Source organism: Pelodiscus sinensis, chromosome 25 (genome assembly GCF_052426305.1).
Source record: "Pelodiscus sinensis isolate ZL-2025 chromosome 25, ASM5242630v1, whole genome shotgun sequence".
Lineage (NCBI taxonomy): Eukaryota > Metazoa > Chordata > Testudines > Trionychidae > Pelodiscus > Pelodiscus sinensis.
In genome coordinates, this window is record NC_143076.1 from 17,886,487 (window position 1) to 17,901,737 (window position 15,251).

General features: G+C 53.7%; 1 protein-coding gene across 1 annotated transcript; it reads right to left on the minus strand.

The window, feature by feature from the left end:
* Positions 1 to 1,987: 1,987 nt before the first annotated feature.
* Positions 1,988 to 12,973, minus strand: LOC102445763 (G protein-activated inward rectifier potassium channel 4-like). Its single transcript, XM_089773264.1, has 3 exons — positions 11,948 to 12,973; positions 6,791 to 8,045; positions 1,988 to 2,570 (listed from the first exon to the last, which is right to left on the minus strand). The coding sequence occupies exons 1-3, from the start codon at positions 12,161 to 12,163 to the stop codon at positions 2,203 to 2,205; spliced, it is 1,839 nt and encodes a 612-aa protein (XP_089629390.1). The 5' UTR covers positions 12,164 to 12,973; the 3' UTR covers positions 1,988 to 2,202.
* Positions 12,974 to 15,251: the final 2,278 nt, after the last annotated feature.

Sequence of the window (15,251 nt, forward strand, 5' to 3'; positions counted from 1 at the left end):
GCCAAATATCTCAGACAGTGCAAGCCCTGCTGCTTTGCCTTCCGATACAGCGAGGAGAGGGAAAGGACCAGTGTTAAGGCTGCAGCCGGCCATCTTTCACACTTGCTTTGGTCATGTGAGATTTTTTTAACAGTACCTATCTACACCCTCTCCCCTTCGCTTTCATTAAATAACTATCCTAGGCTGCTGCTCGCAGCTAACATGTTTATATGCTAGTCCCAGACAAATGATACAGCCTACAGCTCCAGTTGCAAAGAAATACGGAGTTTCTTGCAGTCAGCAGCTTGGGCATCTCATGGCCCGCTGCGTTGGCTTTATACATGTGAGCTGAAGAGCCAGATTGTCAGTAAAAATGAAAACTATAACTTCATTCCCACTATTAACATAAGACTAGATACAGGCTGGGGCAGAAGCAGTACAGATGGATTTGCTCCTTTATTCTGTGGAGGGGGCAAATCCAGTGATTAATGGATGGAGGCAGGACAGCCACGGCCCCTCAGCGCAGGGGGCAGTAGCTCTGAGCTCCTGGATGGGGTAGGGCTGGGGGCTCCTTGCAGTGCTGTGCGAAGCAGACTATGCAGCGCTGTAGTGGTGAGTTACAGAGCCTGTGGCTCTGGCCACGGCCATTTTGTCAGTCGCCAGGAGCCCCAGGTCCTAAGGCAGTTGTCCTCTTCTCTCCCCCGCCCAGCCCCACCCGTGTGCCTGGATGGATGGAAACGACAGAAGATGTTTCCAATGGAAGTGGAGCTGCACGTGGGGTTGACGAGAAGCAAAGCTGAAGCCTAACCAGTTCGGGGGAGGGGAGGGAAACCTCCTTTTTTGAGCATAAGAATCTTGCGCAAAAAAGGGTTTTTGCGCCCAAAGAAAATGGCCCTGTGGCTTGTTTGTGCGCAAAAACAAGCAAGCGCAAAACTGGATCGGCAGAAAATATGCAAATGAGATCACAGCTCATGCAAATGAGTCCCTCATTAGCATATTTTCTGCCGCAAAAACTGGCGGTTCCTAGAATGCTGCACCACACGCACCAGCAGCTGCCGCAGCATTTCTCTCCCCCACCGTGAAGACCTGCAGGCATGTCGCTGGCCGTGCCTCAGCCTGCTCCTGCTATAAGCGCGGGAGCGAGGGACCGAAGCCCAGCTCCTCCAAGGCATTCATGCTCTCGACTCCTGTTCATTCCAGGGGGAGTGAGGTGCCTGAGACTCGTGAGGAGCGGGGCTCAGTTCTGAACCAATATCCGCGTGGCAAAAGGCTCCGGTTCCCAATCTCAGCCCCTCACAGCAGCCCGTGGTGCTGTAGACTGAAGGTCTGACCTCCCAATGCACACACCCGGAGACACACCAACACAACCCTGCTCTGTGCTTCGAAGAGATTTTAATCACCTCTTGACTTTGTTTTTTTTCTGTGACCTTATCACAAGACACTTTGCAAAAATAATTCCACTTAGCTGCAGTGCGAGCCGGAGACGCTGGATGTGTGGAGAGGCTGGGGACAGGAAGGAAGGAGACAGAGAGAGTTCCATATGGCACTGTCAGTGTGAGACACTTTCCATGTGAGGCCTGAGCTGCGTTGGGGGGGAAGCAACAGCTCTGAGTCCCCACAGTACGTGAAGGACACGGCATGGCGGCAGGAGAATGCACTCAGCCCGAGGGCCGTATCAGTAGGATTGTCTCCGTTTTGCATCGTTTTCTCTCCTGTTGCCGACACAAGAGGGGTGCTCTGCCACGCTCCGCTAGACACGTGCAGTCGTCACTGCCCTGGAGCAGGCAAACCTGGTCATGTCGTGCAGGCAGTAGATGCTTACGCTTTTGGATCTAGAGGTCTCAAGTGAGACCCCTCTTGCTAACGACCTCGCCGGGGGCATCACATTACCCTGGCCGGGAAGGTGACGTCCTCCACCATCACCATCAATGGCTGATGAGCCCCTGGGCTGTGTAGCCCAAGGCCTTGTTCCACATGGCCCCAGCCCCAGCTACTCCCCCGTCCCCAAGGTAGCATTAAGTGCCTATATTGTAGAGATGCAGCACAAGAACGGCTCCACCCCAGAGCTAACTGGAGGAAACTTCAATGCACGTTCAGGTTGGCTGGAGAGCAGCCATGCACCTTGCCCCGGGGATGTTTCAGGATGCAAAGTTGCAGCCCTGTTCCTTGGGGCAGACAAGATACCCACAGAGGCACCTCCTGTCCCTCTGTTCTGGGGGGAGCTCAGACACTGAGCTGGGTCTGGAACTCAGCACTCTTCTCCTCCTCTAGGATGTTAGAGGCATCCAGTCTAGCCAGGATTTCCTCCCCGGGGCACTCGTCCAGCAGGACGTCATTCAGCTCCGCGGACAAGCAGGGATGCACCAAGTGGTCCCAGTATAAGCTCAGGGTGGACTGGTCCTGATGTGCCATCTCCTTCAGTTCGTGCATCTCCCTGGCGCTGGCTGCTGGGGTCTGCACCTCAAACGTCTTCTCGAACCTGCTGTAGTCTACCCGGAAGGCGCCTTTCTCCAGGGTCATGCAGGGCTCGAAGCGGTGTCCCCAAAGGATCTCGTCCTCCGTGTACGATGTGCGGGCTTGGCATGTCATTCCTGCAGCGAGAAAGAAGCATGTGCTGTCAGGACCATCAGCCGGGCAGGTTGCGTTGCACTGCACGCTGTTCAAGGGACATGGCACTGATGTGATCCCACATGTTTCCTGGGCAGAAGATAACTGCTGACTAATGGGGCCAGGAGGAAACTTTGCTTGGGGACAGGTTATCCCATAGCTGCAGGGTTTCTTGCACCTTCCTCTGAACCAGCTGGCACTTGAAAGTAGGAATAAGGGATCCTCCGGAAAAGGGCTTATTTTCCGGAGAATCGCGTCTACACTGGCGCTTTTCTCCGGCAAAAACCCCGAGCCGGAAAAAAGCGGCAGCCATGTAAATGCAAATGCCGCGGCGGATATTTAAAACCCCCACGGATTTGCAATTCCGAAGTGTCTCATTAGCATCCCTTTTCCGGAAAGGGATGCCAATGTAGACACAACCCTCTAGTCTAGACCACCTGGGAATTCCTCCCAATGGTAAATTTCCTGGGCTAAATGGGTATTTGAGCAGTTACTAGCACTCAAATCAAGATATTAAAAACTAGACTGGGCAAAATACTGATAAATAGACAATAGGACACCAATTCTGTTCTGGCTCCGAGCTACAGGCTAGAGCAGCGTTTCTTAAACTTTTTTAGACCGAGGAAGACCAAACAATAATTTTTTTTTTGAGGAATACCAAGGATTTTTTGTTGAGGTCGGGGGTGGGAGGAAAAGAATCAGGGGGGAAGTTATTGAGCCAAAAAAAAAAAAAAAAGGTTGCCTGCCCCTTTAAGGGTGGCTATTTTGAATTCTGTTGTTCTCCGTGGCACACCGGTGTGCCGTGAAGCACAGTATAAGAAACACTGGGCTAGTGTAACAACTGTGTCTGTGATTTTCGGCCATTGGGGCTTTCTCCTTTATTCAAACTCTGACTTGCCCTAGGATTGCTAAATTTAAAAAGCAACAAATGGTCTGGTAGCACTTTATAGACTAACAAAACATGTCGATGGGATCATGAGCTTTCGTGGGCACAGCCCACTTCTTCAAATGACGGGAGTTTTTCCAGGATTGCAGTCAGAGTCTTGTAGATTGACAGCAGCGATTTAGTTTTCCATTTACATGCATGTTTCCCCAATGTTTCACCATGAAACGAGGCTAGAGAGAATTCTTTTCTGGAGGATGCTCTGTGCAGAACAAGTCTGCATTGGTCCCTGGGAGGAACTGGATCCATAAGGCACTGGGAGAGGCTTTGGAAATGGTGGGTCAATATTTGCCACCAGATTGTAAGGAGCTCTTGCCTCCCCTCTGACAGCGAGCAAGAAAATAGTTCTGCACATGGGCCTATTGCCCCTGCTAGAGAGGATTCATCCCTGAGCCTTATAACGTGTGAAGAACCACTATTGTTATCTTCAGAATGGGCCGGACTGCTTTATAAGACAGCAGGGTTTTCCCCCGCTGGGGAGGAAACAGTCTCACCCAAGTTTTAACTATAGATGGAAACCTCCAACTTGTGCTTTTAAATCACCATTTTTCTGACGCTCCTGCGTTATCCATCTAGTCCCACCCAAGACTGTTCCAGGAAGAATTCGTTCTAGCCTAATTTCATGTTGAATGTGGTTGAAACACTGGGGAGACACGCATGAAAATGGAAAACTTAGCCCATGAGCTAAAGACCAGCAGAGGGAGCTCAACTCATCTGATAGCCTATTCCAGAGCTGGGAAGTCTGTACTGAAGGATGCTACAAGGAGGGAGCAGGGCAGAAGAGTCAGAAATGCCGGGTGCTCTAAGAGAAGGTATGGGAAAGAGAGACAGCGGGGAGGGGTGGGGAACTGGTGAACAACAAAAATCTCGGGTTTTTGAAAGGGATGGAGGAAAACGAAGCTTCAAATATCAAAATGAAAATTTCATATCCAGCACTGTTGCATCAGATCAGCCATCCACACACCTGTAATGAACACAGTTCCAATGTCACCAACCCCAGGCATTTAAAAATCACAAAGCAGCCCCCCTTCATCCCACACTCCTCCCCCCCCACAAAACCCCAGGAGATGGGCTTCCAAATACAGATATTTTTAAAAATAACCCCTTTCTGGTTTGTCCTGGTTGCCTTTCGGGTTGGAGTCTTTCCGATTCCTGTTTTCACACTTTTCTCAGCAACCGTGAGGGCTAGAAAATGAGTGTTTATGAAGGCAAAAGTGGAGATCCTCATTCATCTCGTGACTCCAGAGTCTGGGGTTTTAAGGATTGTGCCCCCTCTCCCCAATCATGGGAGTTGGCAGTTTGTGGTCTTGAACCGTATTACTCTCTAACGCGTTCATGGTAAGTATTTGAGGCCTACTTTCACCCTTCCTTAGCTCCCTACCGTTTTTAAGTCAATGTCATGCTGGTGAAAAGCGCCGGACTGACCCTGTGGGTAGCCACAGCAGGCTTCCTCCACGTTAGCTCAATGACCTACAATCCCGAGCCGGAGGGACCGGCTGTGACATGCAGAGAAGGCTCCATGGCCCGTTCAGTGCACAGCAATTCTGCTGAGACTGCCAGCAAGGAGGCCAACCAGTTCCAGAGGCGATGGTGGTTTCCACAATGCCCCTCTTTTTCCACTGATTAATGGAGAGGCCTCACGTTGGCTGCCAGCAACCATCCGGTGGCGTTAACTGTTGGCCATTCCTCATTACCCACCTTTGCCCAATTCACGCCCATGACCTCAAGGGGAAGGGTTCAATACTGTTCCCCAGAGCCCGCTCGACTGATGAGCTTGTCCTGGCTCATTTTTTGCCTGCCATCGTGGTGTTGACTGGGCCATGGATTGTGGATTCCTTTCTCACTCCTAATGGTGCTTCTCTTCCAGGCAGGGCTGAGGGAGACTCACCAGCAGCCAATGGGGAGCCCACACTCTAAGAGACGTTCAGAGAGAAGGGTTAACTGACAGGCTGCTGAAAATCACTGCTACTACAAGGGTGGTGAAACCAGAGAGAACTGGCTAAAACTCCTAGGGCCTGTAAAACATGGAAGCAGGGCTGGGTGAAATTGTGACACCAAAATATATGTTTCCCTGGGGGAAAAAAATTTCATTTGGTGACACAATCATTTCGTGGATTTGTTTCTGTTTTGCCAAATTGTTCTGAAAATAAACCCAAGAAATCAGAACGTTTGGTTTTGACATTTTCAAAACGAGACACTTCAGGTTCTCTCAAATCAACTTTCCGTTTTGAAATTTCCTTGACATTTATTTTTGTGTAACACATTCCAAGCATTTAAAAACGCTCACAATCAAACCAATATTTAGTTTGGGGGCAAGTGAATTTTTTTTCGTAACTTTCACTTTTTGAATCACCGGAAATGTTTTCAACGTTCATTTGTAATATGACCCAAAATGGTTAGTTTCAACTTTTCAAAAACAGTCCGCGAACCAAAACATCTGTTTTTTGCCCCGCTCCACCTAGAAGGTGAAGGACATGTCCCGCCATAGCATCTGGAGCTGCATCTTCAAGGACAGTCTGTACTCCAGCGACTCTTTGCCTTGTCCCCAGGAATGGTGCCAAGGCTCAATGTAACCATGAGATCCAGGTCTGCCCAGCTGCCCAGGTGCCAACGGCTGCCTGAAGAGTTTGTTTTGGATGTTTTTCAAACAAACAAATCCATGAGTCAGCTCAAGCGTGTTAAGTAGCTGTTGATGGGCATGCAGGGATTGAGAGCGCCTAGTTCACGTCCGCCCCACCTCACTAGAGCAGGGGGACAGACTATCTAGGGGGGTCTCCGCCCTCAGCCTCACTGTGACAGATGAGGGGACCAACCAGTGGGAGAGGTGGATCTAGGTCAGGTGACTGGGCCATTTAGTCTGATATGGCACTTCCCGTTGCACCAGATCGCACTGCCGGGCCCTCGACCCCACGCCCCCACCTGTTTGCGAGACACCCTGGATCTGTCCTGGATCAGAGCAATGGGTTAATAATACTCATCACCGCCCAGCGTCCCACCTTCAATGCACTTTTCAGACCCACAGCCAGCCTGGGAGGCAGGGAGGGCTCCTTGCCCTGATGGGTGCCCTGAGGAGACTGGCTGAGGATGCAGAAGGAGGGCATGTCATACCAATGCGGACCCCTGACCCCCTTGCCAGCCATTTCCCGGTAGTTGGGGAAAGGAAGGAAAACCAATAACAGTGCCCCTTGGGCCTAGCAGTACGGGGCAGCCCCTGAGCTGGGGGAGGATAACACCTTCCCACGCCCACCTCGGAGCACCCACCTGTGGCTTCCACGATCCCCTCCAGGATCACGATGATCTCAAACTGCTCCCTCTTCAGCGACTCCGCCGTCATTTCCCAGAAGGGGCTGTGTTCGCTGATGACATGGCAGATGATTTGCGGCTCCACCAGGAACAGCCTGTCCTCCCCCGTGTCATAGCCCAGGTTCAGCTCCGACTGCTCCAAGGGGATGAACTCCCCTTCCTTGGTTTGCCGAGATTTGATGAGTTTGGCCCTTATTTTCGCGTCCACCATGTGGCTGTCCCGGAGGTCTCCGATGCGGAACATCAGGCAGAGTTTCTCATCCCGGTGGGAGATGACGCACTTCTTGCTGAATATTAAGGTCTGGGCGCGCTTCTTGGGCCTGGAGATTTTGACGAACATGCACCCCACCATGAGAGCGTCTATCATGGAGCCGACAATGGACTGAGCCATCAGCAAAATGACGCCCTCGGTGCAATTGGCTGTCACAATCCGGGAACCATACCCAATGGTCCGTTGACTTTCCACGGAGAAGAGTAAGGCAGATATGAAATTGTCCACATTCTCGATGCAAGGCTTCCACTCCGGGTCTCCTATGTGGTTGACGTCATCCCGGACCCAGGCGTCGAAGAAGTAGATGATGCCGAAGACCACCCACGTGATGATGTAGCACATCATGAAGACGAAGAGGAACCAGCGGTACTTGAGGTCCACAATGGTGGTGAAAATGTCAGACAGGAACCTCTTCTTTTCGTGGATGCGGCCTAGATTGACCTGGCACTTGCCCATTTTGGTCACGTAGCGCTGCCGCTGCTGCTTGTTGGCGGTGGTGAACAGCCGATCATCGTGGATCAGCTTGCAACGCCGGGTCTGAGGTTTCTCCGAGGGGGGCACCGATACGAAGCTCCGGGTAGGCGTTTTCTTTCGGGCTGAGGTGGGGATGTTGGGCACGCTGAGCGCGTGCCGTGGGTACCACCGGGTGTTGATGTCCCGGAGAGGAGGCAGGGGATCATTGCGCGACGCCCGGCGGTACCTGGGCAGATCTTCGGTGTTGATCGAGACGCTGGGCCGGTGCTTGATGGGTACCACCACCCCTGCGCTGGTCTGCTCCACCATACTGAGTCTCCTCGGCAGGGCTGATCTGTCATTGGGGATGTTTGAGCCATAGGAGCGGGGGACGAAGTTTGACATCAGGGCATTTTTCTTTTCAGCCGCAGGGTCTGTTTGCTGTTGGCGCTCTTCCAAGAGAGCCGTGGGGACGACCATCATCTCAGGCTGCAAGGGGAAAAGAACCAGTCAAGAGACACGTACCTGTTCTCCCGCCAATCCTTTGTCTGCTCTAATTAAGCCTTACTCTTTGGGTGTACAGTGCAGCACAACGGGGCCCCCGTCCCAGCTGGGCCATTAGCTGCTGTCTTCCCCCCACACAATTATTAACACTGAGACCAGACGGAGTCCCCAGTCCTCACTACAACCAAGTTAAGTAAAAGCCTCATCTCTGTGCAGGAACAACCGATGACTAAAGAGACCAGAGGGATGGGAAATAGGAAGCAAGAGGTAAAGAATGGAGGGGAAATGGCAAGAATTTTGTTATGTAGGGCAAACTCATTGCAGCTTGTTCAGCACTTCGATACCCTTTAGACTCGCCAGCCACCCACCCACGCCTGGGCACGTTCCAGTCCACATGAATATACATGAATGGGCATTATGCATGCAGTATTAATACAATATACACTGGAGAGATGCACGAGGCAGATTTAAGAATTGGGAAGATACATTAACGGACAATGATTCTCACTCTACAATTCTGTTCGTCCGTGACGTCAGGTATTCCGCAGCCGTCTGCCAGGCTGAAGTCCGTCTTGGCATCAGAAAACAGGAAGCCCGTGGGGGCCAAGACATGAGAAAGGTGCGTCTCGGCGCAGGTTGGGATGCATCTCTGCACCCAGCTGGCTTTGAACGTAATTTCCAAAGCAGAGATCAGAGACGTGCAGAACAAAGAAAGCCTGTTGTTCTTTGAGATGTGCCGCTCACGTCCCTTCAGTGTAGGTGTGTGTGCTCGCCACATGCACTGGTGCCGGAAGATTGTCCCTTAGCAGTATCCACAGGGGAGCTGGTTCACATGCCCCCTAGAGTGGCACACACACGACATGCTGTATAGAGCACCTCGGGGCCCCCTCTTCCCTCGCTTGTTGTGTAATGGCACAGTGTGCACGGCGGACCACATCTCGGCTTTGCAGAGCTCCTAGACTGGTACGTCGGCGAGGAAGGCTGCGGAAGAGGCTTGCGCTCTGGTTGAATGTGCCCTGAGCAGTGGGGGTGACTGACCCGTGCCAACTGGGAGCACATCTGAATGCATGAAGTTAGCCAATTCGTGATCCTCTGTGCGGGTACTGGGAGCTTCATTCTCGACGAGGAGCTTGGTGACTTACAGAACGACTTTGCTCTGTCAATGTAAAAAGTAAAGGCCGCCACTGCCGCCGTGCATCTGGTGAACACTGAGGGGCCGTGGTGGGGTCACACGGGAGAACAGTGAACTGGGAGTGGCTGGTGCTTACTACGAACGGCGCCCCTGGAACAGGGCGATATGAAAATACACGTCCTTTGGCTCGAGGGCAGCGCACTAATCTCCTGGATCCAGGGCGGGGATGATGGAGGCCAGGGAGACCATACGGAATTTGAGCCTCACCTTCAAGTCGCGAAGGTCCAGGATGAGGCTCAGTCCGCCCTTGGCCTTGGGGATCCAAAAAATCAGGGAATAAAACCCTTGGTTCTTGGAGCAGGGACCCTCCTTCACTGCCCCGATTCACAGCAACCCTTCGACTTCCTGCATGTCCTCAGAAGGGTCCCTGAAAAGGGATGGGGGATGGGTGGAGGTGAACTGGCGCGTAGGGCCCTGCCTCACCCTCCCGGGACCTAAAGGTCCGTAGAGCCCCAAGCAGGGAGGAAGAGGCGCAAACAGTGAGAGAATAATGCGGGGGAGGATCTGGCAGTCAGAGAGATACGTTGTCCTCGGGTGTCCTCTCAAAAAGGGCACTTGGATGGGTGGAGCCTGACTCGGAGGACGCTTGAGGCCTTTTCCTGAACCCCTTATATTTGCTCCGCCCCACGTCCTGTCGGGATTGGTAAGGCTGAGGAAGGGAAGCTTGTGGCTTAAATTTTGTGCAGGTTCCGGGAGGTATAATGCCAGTGTGCAGGGGGTGGCGTGGGCCTGAATAGGGCCATGCCATCAGAGGGGAGGTCCTGTATGGAGTGGTACCAGCAACCTGCCCGACGAACGAGATTCCGACTGTGGTGAGGATCAGTCCCAGGTAGAGCATCTATGCTAGTAGGGTACATGCCACTGGACAGCTGCACCTACGTCTCGGCGAGTCTTCCCTCAAGTCGTTTGTGGAACCTTTATCCTTCAGGGGACGGCATCAGGCTCTGCGCCTCCCTCCCCCTGCAGAGGAGACCTTGGATGTCCCTCTCGAAAGGGAGCCATGTCCCCAGAGAACGGGGCAGTGCCGTGGGAGGCTTCCCTTTATGGCGTGGTCCTGCGATTACAGGTGTGGGCAGCGCCTGTATTGACATGATGTCCTGGGCCGCTTGCAAGGCCTCTGGCGTCGAGGGCTCTCGGGGGTGTTCAACGCTACTCGGAGAGCGGGGCGGAGAGCCTCATTCCAAAGGAGCCTTGGAGGTTGGCTGGGCTGCAGTAGAAGAGTCAGCGGCGGCCGGCATCTTGGGCTCATTCTTCTTAGGCCCCGGAGATCTGCCTCTACCCTTCCTGGGCTAACGCGTGCGGGGTGGCCAACGGCACTAGCGGGGCACGGTGCACCGACATGCTAGTGCTCAGTGCACGGTGTGATGGGTCATGCACCAGAGCTAAGGCGGGTTCCACTGGGAGAGCCTCAAGACCGATGCCCCTGTCCTTTCTGGTGCAAGACAATCCATTTGCAAATGTGCCTCTCTCCTCAGCACCCCAAACAGTCACAGTCGGGGTCGCTCACTGCCGTGGGCCGACTGCAACAGGACTTGAAGCCCAGCCACCGGGGCATGTCCCAGCCTGAGGCGTTGTCCCTATGGTACCGAACGCTAACTAACGAACAACAGTAAACTAACAGTAGCAACTATTTACAGGGAAAACAGAGTGCAATGGACTGGAAAAGGGAGTGACAGCAAACACTGAGGTGGGCAAGTTCAATCACTTACTGGCAGCAGGAAGGAACAGAGGGGGAGGGGACCCGAGGTGCCCTATATAGCACGGCACGTGCACACTGCTCCGGGGGCGCCCGAGCCGGTTCCCCCTATGGGTATCACCAAGGGACAATCTGTAACTGAAATACATGTCTTTGAAGCACATCTTTTGCGAGATAAGAACTGTTTACAGGCAGGGGCATAGGGATGTCCCCTTGTTGCGTTGGACTGCTTTGTCTCTAGCCAAGAAATTCGGTTAAGCTTGGTCAGGAAGTCCCTTGAACATCTTTAAGAATGAACCCAGAGTGGAGTCCAACAGTTGGCTACCCTATTAGACAATATACTCCAGGCTTGGCTGCAGCCAATATTATTTGCATAGGGCCTAGGCTTGCTAGCTGCTTTAAACAAAAATCCCAAACATGGCAAACTAAGTTGGGGGGGGGGGGGGGAAGGTCGCTGTGCCTTTAAATGGCCCTGTGCTCCTCACTACCCTGCCCCCAGCAGATGTGGCATGGGAAAACTGTCCCGTCAGGCTTCTGCCGGAGGGATACAGGAAATGCCGGACATTTCATATGTCTGGTATTTTCTGTTTGTTTTTTTACTGGGCAGGGGACCCGAATACCGAACTGTCCGGGTGAAAACCAGATACTTGGCAACCCCAATAGCGCCCTTCAGCCAAAGGGCTCTGCCAGCGTGTCCGACCTAGCCGTGCGGAGACGCAGCCCCCACTTGGGAGCAGCCCGGCGGCCGTTTCCCACTGCCCAGCAGCACAAGACAGGCCGTTCAGAAGACTCCTGATCCGGGTGACACCGCGATGGCGGGGGCAAAGCGAGCGAGGCGGAATGGAACGACCTGCCCGCTGACGGGGGCCAGGCCTGTCCCATTGTTCTGCTTCCCAGCTACGTGGTCCAAGGGTGATCAGGGGAGTTGCAGGAAAAGGGGCGGGGCTTGTTGCTTGCACCAGGCGGAGCCGCACGTCCAACGGCGCCCTGGAATCTTACCTTCTGCGGGAAGGTGCCGTATCGGCTGGTGTCCGTCGGGGGCCGGGGCAGGTAGGCGAGCATGTGCTTGGCGGTGGGCGTCTGCACCGGGGGGATGGAGTTCCTCCGGCTCCGAGGCTCCTCACGCTTCAGCCAGCAGTTCCCGACGTGGTTGCGGACACACAGCCCGTTGTCCTGCTGCAGCTCCATGCTGCTGCTGGCCACGGGCAGCACCATGGCTGGGCCGGCCGGGCGGGGCTACCCCAGGGCTTTGCACCTTCTCCGATGGGGGATCCTGCCACAGGAAAAAACAAAGGGGGGGGGGTTACGGTAACCAGCACACGTGGGGGAGTCCTGTGACAAAAGCCAGATCACTATCGATGGGGCTGGGGGCCTTACTCCAGAACACAGGCCGGATTCGGGTTCCATTGCCTGCCCCCAGGCTAGAGGGCAGCCCGGCTGGCGTGGCAGAATCCAGATCCTCACCTCTGAGCGTGGCTTCGTGTTGCAGACCCCACGTCCAGCTGACCAGGGCTGGGTGGCGCACCGAGGGGCTGTAACAGGCTACCCTGGTGCCATGAGAAAGTCTGATCTCAGTCTGACAGGCTCCAGGAGAGCCCTGCACGTGTATTGCGTTTGAACCCAGTATTCCCGAGCCGGGGGGAAGTTCCGCTGATCAGTCTGTAAGCTAGCTGCTTCTGTCGCCCTGCTCACAGCAGGATCTACATGCCGCTCAGACATCGTCGGCTTTATCCTGGCATCCCCCTGTGAGAGCAGGAAGAAGTGGGATCTCCATTTTGCAGACTGGGGACGGCGGCCCGGAGAGAATAAGCCACCTGCCCAAGGTCGCACAGGGAGCGTGTGGAAGATCTGGGACATGAATCTGTGTGTTCTGAGTCTCCGACACTTGTTCTAACTGCTAAGACCACAGTCCCTTGAGCCTCCAACGTGCTTTGTTGGAGATTGCTGAGTACCTCCCCATAACCACTGCTAGAGCGGCTAAGTGACTCGACCAATGTCACACGAGAAGGCGGTGGCAGAACCCAGGTCTCCAGGTGAATGCTCTTACCCCTTCCTCTCTAAGGCGATGTCTATACTCGCGGCTTCTTGCGCAAGAAATATGCAAATGAGGCTAAGCGTGGAATATCGCGAGCCTCATTTGCATACCTAATGAGCCGCCAGAGGCTCTTGCGCCAGAAGGAGCTGTCTATGCTGCCCCTTGTTGCGCAAGAAAACCCCTCTTGCGCAATGCCGTTATTCCTGAAAATAATCGGCGTAGCGGCATTGCACAAGAAGGTTTTTCTTGCGCAAGAAGGGGCCGTGTAGACAGTGTAGACAGCTCCTTCTGGCGCAAGAGCCTCTTCTGCAAAATGGCGGCTCATTAGGCATGTAAATGAGGCTCGGTGATATTCCACGCTTAGCCTCATTTGCATATTTCTCGCGCAAGAAGCTGCAAGTGTAGACATCGCCTAAGGGAAACCGTTCTAGGCAGCCCAGGGAAATTTGCACCAATGCAGCTATATTGCTATAGCTAGACCAGCGCAAAACCCAATGGAGACACTTCACCGGGGCTCGCCGCACGTCCACACGGGAGGCGGGCCCTGTTTTAGCCACAGCAGGGCAACCGCCTCCCAAGACGGGCACGGGGCGGTGCCCACTCAGCAGCTCCTCAATGTGCAGGGAGCCCGAGCCCCATTTCAAACGAGACAGGGAAGGGGGTTTCGCATTGCGATGGCAAGAGGAAGCAGCCAGAAGAATTCTGCCCACTAGCCGAGGCCCCAGGGGAGGCGGGCGAGGACAGGAGGCATCAGAGCCCATGTTATTGCAGCCAAGAAGAGGCAACTCTTGCACAGCTTTGCCCTGCAAGCCTGAGCCAGCTGACCGGGACTCGGAGTTCTGTTGCTGTGGGTCTTTTTGTTGCAGTGTTGACATAGGTGCCCAACCCTGAGTGTTTCCTGTGAGCTGTGGCCTTGTGCGGTCGCTCAGGAGACATTCCAGAGCCGCCCAGCCAATTAGCAGCGCGCCCGCCGCTAGGGTTTTTTTTTTCGGGTGGTGCACATTCCTACATGCCTCAGCGCATATCCACATTTATACCGCACATGGATGGAAAAGATGAGAGGGAACATTGCCAACCCTCTTTTTGAGCATGGGACTTACGTGACTCGGTCCCTTAGATCCTTTTGCAAGTGTTACCCGGGTCTTCTCCTGCCTACACTTGGATCCGGTCTCTGACTCGAGAGCTGTGACTTTTCCTCTCATCTTCCTCTGCAGCTGTGCGAAGGCTGCAGAGCTAAAGCGCCCCGAAAGGCCTCGCTGAAATCCCCCCCACCTGTTGCTGTGCAGTATTAACAACCCAGAGCATCTGTCCCGAGCGCCGAGGGACTAAGCCGAGTCCCAGATGAATGGCAGACTTTGCATTAGCACAGACGCAGCACCTTGTGTAAGATTCAGATACAATCTGGGTGGGGGGATGGGAAGGGGAGGGGGACACACGATGTGGGGCTCGGAAGTGGATTAACCAAGCGAAACATAAATCCCCAGCAAATCAGTTCCCTGAGCTTATCATTCTGCATGATTGCTTGGGGGGGGGGGGGGGGGAGAGGAGGGAGGGACAGGCCATTCATTAATGACAGCCCCACTATTTGCCCAAAGCCACAGGTTAATAAAAGGGTTTCATTGATAGAAAACAGACGTCTGAAGCCTTTGCCAGCGTGCGTGACGTCAATAGAGCCGCAGCGCTTTGTCTTGCGATCGCGTTTCACGCACTCCAAAAAGTCGTGTTTATTTTAATAGAGGTTTTCATAGAAAGGGAAGCTGGAGGGAACCCAAACTGCTACTTAGAAACACAAACAGCCCCAAGGCCAGCAAGAAAAATGTCACCGCGGCAGGTCACAATGGCTTTGGCACCTCGTTCTGGGTGAGAACGGCCGGGTCTGCTTACATCTCCTCCCGCCGGGAAGCCTGCCAGGTACAGAAGCACCTTTGTTAGAACCAGGGGGAAGGACCCTTTTGAACCCGGATCTACCAACCGTGGAACATAGCACAGTGGTGTGAGGCCAAGAGGTACCGCACCCCGACGAGGTAAGAAATGCTATTGTGCCCATTTTAACAATGGGAAACTGAGACCCAGAAAGAGATTGGCCCTATACCGTGGGGAACCTAGCCAGGGTCCATAAGTGGGGCCTGTATTTGCTTCCTTCACACAAATCATAACCTCATCATAATTATGGATATGAGTAATAAAAACACTTGGCTCTTGCCAGGCCCAGACACGGCCGAGCGCTCTCAGGTTTCCGAATGGTACTGGCAACATTTGCCAGTTGTC

Coding starts and splice junctions, on each gene's coding strand:
- LOC102445763 (XM_089773264.1), bottom strand. CDS start 12,163: ATGGTGCTGCCCGTGGCCAGCAGCAGCATGGAGCTGCAGCAGGACAAC. Junction 8,046..11,947: donor ACGGCACCTTCCCGCAGAAG/GTAAGATTCCAG, acceptor TTCCCCTTGCAG/CCTGAGATGATGGTCGTCCC. Junction 2,571..6,790: donor GGGGATCGTGGAAGCCACAG/GTGGGTGCTCCG, acceptor TTCTCGCTGCAG/GAATGACATGCCAAGCCCGC.